Source organism: Lissotriton vulgaris, chromosome 1_1 (assembly GCF_964263255.1).
Source record: "Lissotriton vulgaris chromosome 1_1, aLisVul1.2, whole genome shotgun sequence".
NCBI lineage: Eukaryota > Metazoa > Chordata > Amphibia > Caudata > Salamandridae > Lissotriton > Lissotriton vulgaris.
The window spans coordinates 1667597906-1667611780 of record NC_141685.1 but is presented as its reverse complement, the minus strand read 5'-3'; the positions used below and the strand labels follow the sequence as shown (position 1 = coordinate 1667611780).

General features: G+C 41.2%; 1 protein-coding gene across 1 annotated transcript in view; it reads left to right on the top strand.

Moving 5' to 3' along the window:
• TMEM209 (transmembrane protein 209) overlaps window positions 1-12636 on the top strand; it is a 344927-nt gene extending 332291 nt beyond the window's left edge. The window contains exons 13-16 of the mRNA XM_086918908.1: window positions 1285-1399; window positions 1539-1636; window positions 7415-7488; window positions 10528-12636. Coding sequence (XP_086775034.1) covers window positions 1285-1399; window positions 1539-1636; window positions 7415-7488; window positions 10528-10585 — 345 coding nt within the window. The 3' untranslated portion in view covers window positions 10586-12636. The remainder of the gene's footprint in view (window positions 1-1284; window positions 1400-1538; window positions 1637-7414; window positions 7489-10527) is intronic.
• Window positions 12637-13875: the final 1239 nt, after the last annotated feature.

Genomic DNA, 13875 nt, shown 5'->3' with positions numbered 1-13875 from the left:
AACTGCACCCTGCACCTGGCCGCCCTAGTCCCGCTGAGGGTGCACCTTTGGTGCTACTTTAATCCCCAACTTGCCCTGAGCTAAACCAGAGGAGCTTTGCTCCCACAACCTTGTGGTCTGCTTGCCAGCAGCCACCAATCGGAGACCCCCCTATACTCCATAGGATAACATTGGGCCTCAACACTCTGCACCCGGCCGCCCTAGTGCCACTGAGGGTGCAATTCCAGTGCATCACTGACCCTGGGAGACCCCCGAGTATAACCCCAGAACCTTAACTCCCACAGTCCTTTACTTACCTGCTAACCGATAACCTGTTTTTTCTCCACAGGATAACATTGACAATTTTCCCTCCAAAAAACGACAGTGTGGAGTTTTGAAACCTGAAAATATTCTTTAAAAATCCCACAAATAACAAAAACGCATTTACTCACCTGTTTACAGGAAATGTCTCAGTGCTGAATCTAGGCATCCAGCTCTGAGCTAGAAAAAGTAACGTAAAAGTAACTTACTAGCAATTTATTGAAATAGCCTATTCATTCCAATGTACTGTATTTGCTAAGTGTTGCATACTACTGCTCACCTGTAAATCAAACAAAGTACAATTCTTATTGCATTTTCAAACGGTTCTACATCCAGTAACATATTACTGAAAAGTATTTAATGCTTACCTGTACCATGCTTGCTTGCTTCTAAAAATAAACAGTATTTTTTTAATACAAAAACAATTGGCCTAGAGTTCAGTTATTGACTGTGTGAATTCATTTGCTGACTGAGTGTGTACATCAAATGCTTAACACTGTCCTCTGATACTGCCGTACTGCTCGACCAAGCTACCACTATTAGAGAGTAAGGCTCTATCTAACTTGAACCGCTGCCTACCTCTGAGGACACTTGGACTCTATACACACTATACCTCATTTTGGTGTAGTATATATAGAGCCAGTTTCTTACACTCATTGACTCATGTTAGAAGGGTAGAGGGCAGTGAAATGAAATGTATATTTTTTATGTATTTTCTTTTTAATATCTAGGATGAAATTACCTGTGATGAGTTGGTTCTTTAGACTGTTTCAATTGAGCCCTTTTTTAAGTTTTCTCCACAATCTGTGTGTGCATTCTGCCAGTCAAAAAATACATTATTCAGGTACACCACTTGTACCAGCCTAGACCAGTCTATTGACCAAAGGGAATGGGTTTGGATTCAGTGTGTGCTACCTGTTGCTTTTTAATCCTTTCATCTACGTTCTGTGCATCTAACGAGGTTCTGTGTTTTTTCCCCCAAAGATCATAATGCATATATTTTGCACTTATTTGGACTCCAGACTACCCCCTCATCCAAAGTATCCAGATGGGAAAACGTTCACTTCTCAGCATTTTGTTCAGACGCCCGGTAAACCAGGTACAGAACTGCCAGAGCACAGTTTTTTCTTTGGGGAGACTGGTGGAGTCTGTACACATTTGAAGAGATACAATTGGAAGCTTACCGCTCATCTAAAACCTTAATGTTTGTGTTCTTTGCACTGGACCTTGGTTTACAGATATCACAAATGAGAACGTGTTCTGCATCTTTCAAAGTGGCATCAATCCTCCACACTACGAATTGATCTACCAGCGACATGCCTACAACCTACCTAAGGTAAAGTCCTTTTACATATTTCACAAATGCATGCTTTGTGAAGACTTTTGTACATGTTCTGTGTTAATTGTTGACATTTCAGTGCTCTGGGGAAATGTCATTTTGAAGCATTTAAAAGGTTCTGCAGCTCTGTACAGGTGCCAGGCAGTGCTCACTTAAACATAGTCTTCTACGTAATTGGAGATTAAGTACACATTCTTCAGTATAAAAAACACTTAGAACTCTGTCAAAACTTAGAAAACTTTCTTTATATTTTACATTTTTAGAACTGTTCCCCTCACACTTCTGTGTGCCATTCATTTTGTTCAAAAGGAATTCTCCTACGGTTGACTTCTGAAATCTTGGGAAATGTTAATATGTCGGGCAGAGCTTCTAGGGATTTAGTTCTATTTTTGGGTATTTTGATCAGTGAGCCTATATAGCTCGAGTATTAGTTATACGTTCTAGCAGTTGGCTCCCCACATGGGTATTTCAGGATTGCATCGCTGTGTGCTTTTGATTGCACGAAAAAGGATATGTGCTGTTGGATTGCAAAGTTTATGAAATAACCTTGAGTTAATGAATTGCAATAATCCGCTTTTAAGCCAGCTACTATGTAGGAGTTTTTATGGTAAGAAAGATTAGGTGAGACCGACAAACGTTAAAGGTTCTGCTTTTACTACATTATTCAGTCAGTCAAAATAATCTTTAATCGGTTAATTAAAACCGTAAAAAAATACACACAGCCAAATTAAAATAGATCAACAAGAGTTAAAGCTGCCATGGTGGCAGCTGAGTGGCATGCAACCATATTATATTTATTTGCCCCTCATAAGTGAGTTGGGTGTTGAACTAAAATTTTTTAGTGTTTATCAGTCAGGTAGGTGAATTAAAGGAATAATTGAATGTATTTTTATGAGATTTTTTTGCCGTTAATCTAGACTGTTTTCAGTACTTTAAGCAGAATATTGTGCAGCTACACGTTTAGAATTTTTAGAACTAGTATGTTTTGAACCAGTGGTTTCACACTTTATTTTAAATCCTCACACAGAAATGAAGTAGCTCATGCAAAGGATGAATACAATTACTAAATATATGGGAATAAACTGCAGATCCAAGTAAAACTCCACAGGTTACCGGAGTGCATTGAGAAGTGCAGTGGGCTGAAAACATCTATGAGGCTAAATTCCTAAGTACCAGTTCGCAGCATTCCATGATGCTTTTAGAGTAGCACTCGACTCCAGAGGAAGTCTTGAAAGGAAGACTTTCTTCATCTGTCGTATTTAGTTGCATCTGAAAGTTTCAGTGGTGCTAGCAGTGCTAAGCCTTCCAGGTCCATTCCGAGAAACAGTTCTTGCAATATTTTGACCGGTGTGAGCTCCGTTCCATAACCTGGTCTAAACTGTGATTGGTGGTTGCTTGCCTTTTACAACTATTGAATGGCAAGAGATTCCTAGAGGTTTATCGCTGGCGCAGGGTGTGTTCAGGGGACAGTTTTGGTTTCAGGAGTGGTATTGAAATTCTACATTTGTTTTTTAAATTAGATACACGCCTTCAAAAGTCCTACGGATTAGTGCATTACAGCGGATAATTCTGACTAGTGCTCCTTGGTGAATACCTGTTAATGCGGTTTTATTTCTAGAGAGAAGAGAAGGCTTCTTACAACGTTTTGAAACAGTTGTCCCCTTTGTATTCCCACCTTCCCTGATAGAAAGTTAAAGGCCCTGTTCTAATGAACAGACCCAATGACAAATGTGTGCTTGCAATGCGTTAGTACTTTTTAGTTTTATTTGTGATTCAGATCCATATTCAGTAGACAACATGAGTTTAAATGTCTTTAACATCTCTCAAACATAATCATTTAACACAAATGCATTTCATTTCCGTTGAGGCTCCTCAGTATGATGTAGTTGACTTTCTGGCATAGATCAAAGTCATCTTTGATAAATATGTTGGGTGTGGGTAAGTCTTTGGATTATGGAGACACATTTTAAGTGGCCTGTTGAATATGTTTACATTATTCTGAGCTTTTACTTTTAATGTCTGAAGCAAAGAAATCTGCTGTTGTCTAGTGAGAATATGTACAATCACGTGTTGTGTATGCATGCCTTCTGCAATAGAACCTCCTCATAGAGGCAAGAGGGGTAAACCCACTGTAGATTTGCACGTGAATCCTCCTTTCTACTAAAGTTTGTGCTGGGTTTTTACCCCATTTGTTTGTCATCTCAATAAGTGGACTAGTTTTATAAAAAATATTTGTTCCTTATTCAGTACTCCCAAAATCATTTTGCATATTTTACAACTGAATGAAGCCTCGTTATCTTGGTAACAGTGCCCTTTGCCGAATAGCCTCGTAATTTTGGGCCAGTAGCCACATTTATACAGTTGTTTTCATGTCATTCTTGGTCACAACCTTTAAGCTTACAATTACCATTTCCGACATTCAACGTCATAACTCTAGATTTCCTATTTCACACTCTGCTTGAATTGGTGTGACCTTTGATAATTTATCTAAGTCTCTTTAAGCATTAAGTAGCCCAGTTTACTTTTGACTGTTTCCACTGATTAGCCAATTTTTGTTGCCTTTTTCTTCTGTCTTGTGTGAGCTAGGTTTTTATAATTCCTTGGCCTTCTCTTTCCATATGAATCTTTGCTTTGATGAAAGGAAGCCTGGATTCGGTTCCCTTTTTGTTAAATGAACTCCCAGTAACCGTGAACGTTTTCCACCATTGTATTAGGCTCACATGTCCACCACTCAAATTAACTCAAATTTCACTATACTAATCCACCACTAATCCTTTTTGGGTTCCGGAGCAGTGTGATACTCGACGAAAAGTGCTTTGACGCCTCTTCAGGGGTAGTAAGTGCAATATAAATACAATTGCAATACATTACAATTGTAGGAAGGTAGGATCCTTCTGCATTGTTAGCCGCACTTTTTGCCTGGGTTAAGCTGTGTTTTCACTAGTCTGACTGGGATCCTGCTAATCAGGACCCCAGTCTATCTGCTTTCTCCCTAAATTGGTTTGTGCAGTACTTTGGTACATCCCAGATTGACTACTGGGGTATTTTTGTCAGTTCCTAGTATATGGCACCCATGTACCAAGAGCATAGGTACCCCAGAGGTCTCCCATGGGCTGCAGCATGTATTATGCCACCCATGAGAGACCATTCAGAATGGAACTACAGGCCTGCCATTGCAGACTGTGTAAGTTGATGCATGCACCACTTACTGAAGATATAGGTTTACTATATCGAAGGGTCACTACACGTAAAACCTATGTCACCCCTATAGCAGGCCTTTGAAATCCTGAAGGCAGGATGCTTGTTTCCAAGTCAGAGGGGGCCCCTGCATGAGTAGGACACCCCTGCAGAGTCCATTCTCCCAAATTGTCAGTAAAGCACCCACATACTATATAGAGGATACCGCGTAAATACGCAATGACCATCCTGCAACGAATCCTATCCTGTTTGGTATCAAACATGTTGGAATCATACCCCCACACCGTAAACGGTGTGGCGCAAGCACTGGCAGAGCTCTCCGTTAGGCTACTGGTGCCAACCTTCTACTCCCGGACAGCACAAAATGGTTGCTGCCGACCAGAGAAACATTTCTGCCCTCCTGCTGCTGAGCAAGCTCAATCCGAAGAAGGTGGAACAATAGGCATCCTGTCCCAGGAAGGTGTGACCACCTCCAAGACAGGATTTAGTGTATTGGGACCGGGTGGGTGCGCTTGCGAGCACCTGAAAGTCTGCATGAGCGGCACATTTGGTGTCTATGTGCATAGTCCAGTTCAAACCAGTACTGGGAGCCGTTGGCTCCTGCTCAGGCGCAAAACTAGACAAAGGACAAGGGAGTAACCTCCCTCCTGTCAAGACACTCCCCTGCGAGGGTCCACTGAATCTTCCCAACCCTTTCCCTAGAGTACTTAAAGGCTCACCTTGGGTGTAGGTCCCTAGATTCGTCGTGGGATAAGATTCAGAACTGAAACCACTGTCTGGGCACTCTGGACTTCCCTGGACTTCGTTTGTGCCTGACTTAGTCTCCCTTCCAGTCTGCTGCATCATCTGTGCCTGTGCATCATACAGGAACCTCAAAGGCATGTGAAGCATCAAAGACAACCAAAGTAATCTCAAGTAATCTCCCTCAGAGTGAAGGAGTCCTTCCCCTTCATTTGCAGGCCCCTCAACACTGATGACCGGTCTGCTGATCATGCGCTCCTGCGGACTCCGAAGGGTTCAACAACACAGGTGGTGGTGAACTACGTCGCCCAAGCTGTCCTCTCACTGTGTTTGAGGCCAGAATCCCTTGTGGGGGCTGCATTAACCAAACCCCTGTGCACCTCGTACTTTTGAAAGTGCATATGCTTGCTGGCAACTTTGTGACAAGTGCATTGGGCTACAAGTAGCCCGAACCTCTGGAAACTTCTTCCACCAAGATCTCCAGCCACATCGCCTTTGGGCACCATGGCCTGCTCCTTTTGGTGACCTGCACGAGGTCCTCTCGCAACTCCTGTGCCTCCGCCATTTGTGTCCATTTGAGGGTCACCTATGTTTTTCTTGGGCACCCCTGATTTCTTGGGACCTGCCCTGACCTCCCTGCTTGTGGTGAGTCACCTGGACCTTGCTGGTCCTAACCGTGCACCTTCTTGACTTCCTGCATGGGTTGCCTTTGCCAAAACTTGTTGGTGTTACCACCGGACTCCGACCCCTCCGCAGTTGACATCTTTCGTGGGACAGCTTTTATCCGGTTCCTGGTCGTCCTCAGCATCTCCTGGTCCTCACAGCTGCAAAGTCAAGATCACTGTCATCTTTCCTGAAGCACCTTGCATTGGAGGGCTTCGTCTTCCAAGTCTCCTGGTCACTCCCGAGTGACATAGACTTGGTCCCCTCTGCTTTCAGGTACTCTTCTTCTAGAATCCACGTTTGGATTCCCACAAACACTTTTTCCCCTTCCAGCAGCTGCACTTTCCTGAAGTCCTTCATTGGGTTCAACTGTGGTTTTTGACACCACTTCACACATATGCACCCTGCTTCCCTGGTGTAGGTAACATGGGTACTATGGTATCCACGGGTGGGGTGGCTCTCCAACCTTCTGTCTTCCACGGGTTTTCTTCAGGGTCCACTAGGAAGGGTCCTTAAACTTTAAAAATCCAACCGTGACTTGCCCATAGACTTGTACAGAGCAAGCTGTCATGTTCCCACACTGCACATGCTCTCCGTGGGGTCCCTAACTACTTGCCTTGGGAGGTTCACTGGGTCCCCAGGAATTTTACGTCCTCTAGACACTGTCTTGACTCGAGTCGTGGTTCTTATACCACTTTCTAAGTATATTGTTTGGTCCACCGCCCCTTGGGCCACTGTGTATTTCGTGCTATTTACTGTGTTTCTTTGCAGAAGTGTCGTGAGCATTGTGTTTATCTCCGTGCTGGAGATACTTGAACATTCTAGAGTATTATATAATAATTATAAATACTTGATGTGGTTCTTTTCACTTAATCTATACTATAAGATTGCATTCCGGTAAAACAAGCTTCTTTACACTCTTTCTGGACTAAGCCTGAAGGCTGCTTTCCACAGCTACCACTTGGAGAGCTTTTTAAGGTTGTCTAAGACCTCTTAAATCACCATAGTGTTGTCAGGACTGGTGCAAGGTGCCCACTTACATTAGTGGATATTATATACCAGGCGAGCCTCTCACAACATTTGTATCTTAAATACCCTGAAGGGTGCCCAGAGTTCTAGATGGCCTCTCTGAAATGCTTTTTTCTAATTGTGCTTATTTATTGTTTCTTTCAGGGCAGAAACAATATGTTCCATACGTTGCTTATGTTTCTGTTCATCATAAAGACAAAAGAATCTGGAATGCTTGGGTACGTATTTACAACAATGCTGGGCTGCATGCAACTCCCAAACTCTACCCTTTATTAGTAAACAAGTGAGTGGGTCAAATGTTGGTGCACAAACAAAGAAAAGAGGATTCACGTGTGAAGGAGCTGCGCCAAATAGGATTTTGCTCTACTAGTTATCATTTGAGAGAGCACACGTGAATTAAAAAACAAATATGTTGTGCCAATGGAGCAGTTGTGATCATTTCGCACACCTAATGGTTATAAACCTACCTTTTGTAGACTGTGTATTTCCAATTAGTTACCACTGTATGCAGTTAACTAAAGGTATATACGCTACACCTTCACTACTATTGTACATACTCCGTTTACTATATTTACTACGCAATAGAATACCAAAATGACCCTGGTACGTCCTTTCCCCGTGTAGGATATGTTGAGTTCCACTACTGTATAAGTAGTTTGTCTATTGAACCTGTACTAAAATGAAGTATTATGGACCTGTTACTTTAGTGGGATGTAGACCTGTAGTAATGGCTATTGGTCAAATTATGGCTCCATGGAACTGGAGAGAATTTCTTTGAGATGTTAAGAAATGTAGCTTCACCACTGCTACCTGACCACATATCACTAACCTGAAAACCATTCCATTGAGAAAGAATCGTTTAGGATTCTTTTGCAGCTCTAGTTTTATTTGCATCCAGTAACATTGCTGACACATTTACCATAATATTTACTATAATATTAACCTCTGAAAATAATTTGTTCTGCAGATGTTTTCATATAGTTATTAATTGCCTGCCACAAAAATAGACATTGAAAATTAGCGTTTTATTTGGGAAGCATCAGTGGGAACAAATGGCTGTCAAAATGGGTGTTTCTAAAATTGGCTTTTCTAGGTATTCTATCCATACAGCTTGTATAAGGGATGTATTACTTTTTAGGTCTGGCAAAGCCAGCCTTTGGTGCTTTTTTTGGGCTTTGGATCGGCCTCTTCCTACTAGTGGCTTGGTTTGGTTTGTGCCTTTGACTTTAATTAAGCCAGTAAGGGATATAATAAAAAAGCACCCCTTTTGTCACAATCGATTGTTTAATACGTGCATTGCATTTTATTATCATATTTTTATTTAAAACAAGTGTATCCAGGCATTGTCCATTAATTGTAATCTATCACAAACGTATACATTTCATTCATAGTTTGACATTACGTCACAGCGTTATATTCTTATTAGCCCTTGAAAAGTGCAAAAGCAGTATCCACAAACGACGTGCCTCTAAATTACTCAACAGCTGCATTCGGACATTTAATCCATATTTTGAAAACAATGGTCAGAAAAACAAACGCCATTGCCTAAGGGTAAAGCAAAGCTCAATCAGCTATAAAATGTATAATACTAATTTTAACTGGGTCACAAAACAAAGACATTTTCCATTGGTTTTCAGCAAAGCCCTTGCACCTGTACTTGAGATTGACTTCAGCCTTGAGGGTTCAGTATGAGATGATATGGGAGTTTAGTTAAATATTGAAATACTATAATTAAACCTAACCTATTTCTAGTCCGTGAAACAGAATCTTTTTCAGCATTGTATTGCCTGTCCAAGGACCTACTCTTGTGGTATCCAACTAATCTAATACAATTTTGAACCCTCAAAATGATTCTCCTCTGCAAAAAATGAATACTTCAGTTGGTTTTCAGAGCTGCTACTCTTCCGTCTTTCTCTCCAGACATTAGAGCTTCCCAGCAAATGGCCGATAGCGTCTCCTATTTTTTTCCCTTTGATGAAATGGTGAACCTAAGAAATTTGGAGTTGGCCAATACTTGCCAGATTGCTGATCTTAATTCCTTTTGTACGGCATGCATTTGTCTATTCCTTTTTTTCTAAATTAACTCCATGTAGCCGTGGTCATTTCCACTATTGTATCTGAACTACCCTGTAGGGTGCCCAGAGTTCCAGATGATGTCTCTGAAATGACTTTCTCTGGAAAACCCAACAGGCTTTAAAAGCAAATTTAGGTCAATCCCTTGTTTTATCCAGAACTACAAATTCTGCTGATTGTAATGCCAAAGCCTAATGGTCTTGGAGTAAGGGTGACCATGATAAACCACCATGCAATCTGTTCAATTTAAGTGGCCCATCCATAACTGAGAGAGATCTTTGTTTAATTATGTGAATACGGTTAGACTCATTTAATCTAGAAATAAAATTAATATCCCGTGCTTCACCTGTTTCAGTTTTCACACACCAATGTCAAATGATCTCTACAGGTCCCTTTTCCTCCAAATATTGGGACCCTTATCTTTAATAATTACAATCTTAAGAAATATAAGACAAAGGTCTTATTATTTGCAGGTAAAAGGCAGCGTACATAAAAGCAATCTTTTTTTTCACTGCTAGACATTGGTTCACTTTACAGCAAAACATTAATTGCTAGGAAAGCCAGGGTGATGATCCTGTAATGACTTTCATAAGAGGAACATCCCCTTGGCGTCTAGCGACCACATTCAGCCGCCTTACCGCCGATGAGAATTGGCACACGTGGAAGCTCCCCTATTCCTGCTGCCACAAAAATACAAATTCTGCTCACCCAGCGGCTTTTGGCAAAACCCGTAGGTCTACCTTACAACTTCAAATGCAAGCCAGGCCTATTGACGGGGGTGGAATGGGGCACATATTCAGTACTACATTCTAAGGTGAAGAATCTGGAATCAGGTGGTAATATGTACTAGATATATACCATTCCTTTAAGGAGGAGTTTTTGTCCTAGCACCATGTGGGTTTCAGGGAGGGAGCACGAGTCCCCTCAAAACCAGTACTTTGAACAAAAAGCTTGCAATATCTGCACCCAACACTACATTGCAGAAATGTGTAAAGCAAGTGAGTACAACACTACACCCTTCAGACTGATTCTTACAGGTTTTCCAAACAGGCTATAACGCAAATATGCAGGCCATAAAGTGGACATCTGCTTGAAATGAACAACTTAGTAGCACTAGAAGTTTTATATGAAAATAAATGTCTGAACTATTTTTTTTAATGTAACTGTTTGTATTCTTTTCACAGGCGAGTTAACCTTGGTTTATCTGGTGTGAACATTCTGTGGATTTTTGGAGATTATTAAATGACTACACATCTTCCTCTATCCAAGTTTTAAAGACTTTGCCGTCTATCTTTCTCTTACTGAAGAGTCGATGAACCCTCTTGAGCTACATGTTGTCTTGTGGACCTGACCCCCTAACGGCCATATTGGTCCAACAATGGGGACAATTGTCTGCTAAGTTTTGGAGATATTCTCCACCAACAAACATATGTAAGAAACATGAACATCTACAACCCTGTAATCTCTTTGCTGCAGGTCTCCGTCCTTCCACGTGATTCTGCATGAATATGTAGGAGGAGAATAGAGAAGCTGTGATAGCGAAAAGCTCAAGCAATGTTAGTGGGATTTTCCTCTCATTGCCCGGATTTTGATCACCTAAATTATGCTCATGTAAACATGCGTAAAGTTGCTTATCTACTTCAAGCATCCAGCTGTATGAGACTAGGTGAAGGACACCATCTAACTTCTCTTGTGTATTTGGGTGTAGGAATGTTTTTGATCATAGGCTGAGTTTCATTACTGTCAAGGTGCTTCTGGATATTGAAAAATAACTTGTGCTTGAGTACATTCCGACCCCTAGCTCTTCGACGTCCCCACTTAGAAATAGTATTCTCAATACAGGTGCCTTGTTACAGGTCTTATCTAATTGTATTAAAAACAGAGTCATACATAGTCTACCATTTCCCAACCTTCCTGTCTCCTAAAAACCCATTTTGGCAGTGGTCATGTTGGTGTGCTCCTTTATTGGATACTCTGATTATAATTTTTTTGTCAGCCGCTTGTTCTTTGGATAAGTTGTGTTCAGATTTAGTCCAGCATGGATGATTGATTCGGTCAGTATTTGTGTTTGCTGAGTCTAGTATGCAGAGTCACTGGAAGAGAGTTGTTAACCCCTTGTGTGCTCATGACGAGCAAACAAGCTTGTCATGAGCACACAAGGGGCGGCTAATTCCCCGCCTGTGCGGGAAAATTAATGAATGGGCGGGTCTGTGACCAGCTCAGCTAGTCATGAGCACAGCTCCACTGTGAGTCAAGACAAGCTTAGCTCGTCATGAGCACAGCTGGGCCGCGCCCCCCAGCCCCACCCCCGCACCATGGTGGAATTACCCAAGCTGCCAAGGGGTTCAAGAAAATTGGGTATTTACGACTCTACCTGTTTAGATGTTTATTGGGATGTTCTTTTTTTTTTTTAAGCCGCTGTGCTTTGCAAAAGGAAACTGTTATGGTAATACCTTGCTTTGATATTGCAGACAAATAGGATTTGTGTAAATATGGTTAGTCGTGGGAACTAGGAGCTACTGGGTGTGTTGTTGAGTATACATTTTTGGAAAATGCCTGGATAAAATGCTGACAAAAATACAATTTTTCGGTGTTACCAATACAAGTATTCCATTTGTAGATAGGTTTTCTTGCTTTTTTTCAGGCTAAGCATATTTTGAGCAGAAATGGTATCTAGCCACAAGTGATAAAAAGCCCACTTTTGAACCCTTTATAAAATGGGAACCAAAGCAGAAATGTAGAATTTGAGTGTACATAACTGTATGCAGGTAGGCCATGCATCTCCCGAAAATCCCTGCTTTGAACAAAAAATACATTGCATATGTTTTGTTCTGACTGCTACCATTCCACACAATAATTATTGTGAAAGCAAAGCTCAAGCTTTGACAAGCAGTTTTGAGGTTCATCTTAATCATCTTTGATGTGGAAAGCCTGCGTTCAACAGCATCGCACACAGAATCTAGGATTACATTGGTTCGAGATTATTGGGAATTGTTCAGTTTGTTTAGGAGTGCATGTGAACAAGTGAAATTATTGATAAGAAATCATTCCCTTGTTTGGGAAGAGAATACGTGGAGGATTTTAGTTTCTTTTTAGTATTTCTTCAAAGTATGTGTCACTCAAACCACAGTAAAGCAGCTGGTAAATTAATACCTCCATTATATTGTATACTGCACTCAAGCTCAACGCACTGCATTCCTTGTTCAAGAACATTTTCATTTGTTAAGCATTTTTAATAAATGGGGAGTGGTGAAATCCTTGATGCCATTATTAAATGTTGGTATTTTAACACATACGCTGTTTAAATGTGCATTTGTTCTAGGCTGTGGGGCTTTACATGTATAGGGACCACTTTAAAAAACCTTGGCAAAGCTTGTATGACTGTCTTATCAAACCTGTGATGTTTTTATTTATTTTATTTTTACAGACGCGTATTATAGGCATTAAACGTGTGAAGGAAATGTAGTTAAAATGCTTGTCTACAGGTGGTGTGCAGAGGTTTCCAAAAAAAGTTTTAAAACCTATCCAAAAATAAATAAAAATCCAGTGAATTAAAGTATAGATTGGCCTACCAGCGCTGGAACAGAAGTTATGTTATGTTACAGTGTTTTTGTATAGCGCAAATCACCACTGGTCTCTAAGCACTTAAGTGGATCTCTACCTCATGTACACAAGCCAGAAGCCTTCACTCACAATGAAGAGTGCCAGTGGTTGCAGTGGGCTGACCATTCCTCCATGCTGAATGCTCTGGTGGACAGAAGCAAAATGTGAATAAATACTTGAACAGACCAAAGTATGAAGGGGGCTCACTTAAAGCCTCTGTATGTACAGATATATGTATAGATTTTTATTAGGGTTTGAGGCAAGAGTACCAGACTAGGAGCCTTAGCTCAAAAGAAGAGTGGGAATCCACGCTTTGGATATGGAGATTGTGTGGCCCTCAAACTCCAAGGACCTACTCTCTTCACTTTCCTCTGGCTCCAGTTACCTCTGTGTTTTTCTTTGCTGGTTTGATATTATTTTAATATTTTTACTAACTGAATCCAAACTCGTACTCTTATATCTGTTAAAATCAGTTTTTGGACTGCTTATTTTGTTCGGGGAACATCTTGTACGGAATACTAATGTAACCAATCTGAGTTTAAGATGGAGGTAAGGTGTCCGCTTAATCTAATTCACCTTCATGCCTGGTCTAGCACTATCCATATCCAGCTACTACCCGTTTGTTTAATTGTGGCCTAGTTAGAACGTATAAAAAACAATTGGACAGAATATTGAAAAATATCAAACCTACACCCCAGTACAGAAATCTGGGCCTAAATCCATCGTTTGTGCTCACCACCTCATTCCTGTTTAGACCCAGCTGTATGCAAATCAGTCTTGACCCTGCTTCCCTTGGGAACTGTCCAGCCCAAACTGCCAGGCCACGTCCTCTCTGGACGCGAAACAACCATACTGGGACCAGTTTCACCCCTCCATCAGCCAGGCTAGCTTGACTCAAATGGCATGGAGAGCACGGGACCCATGTCCCG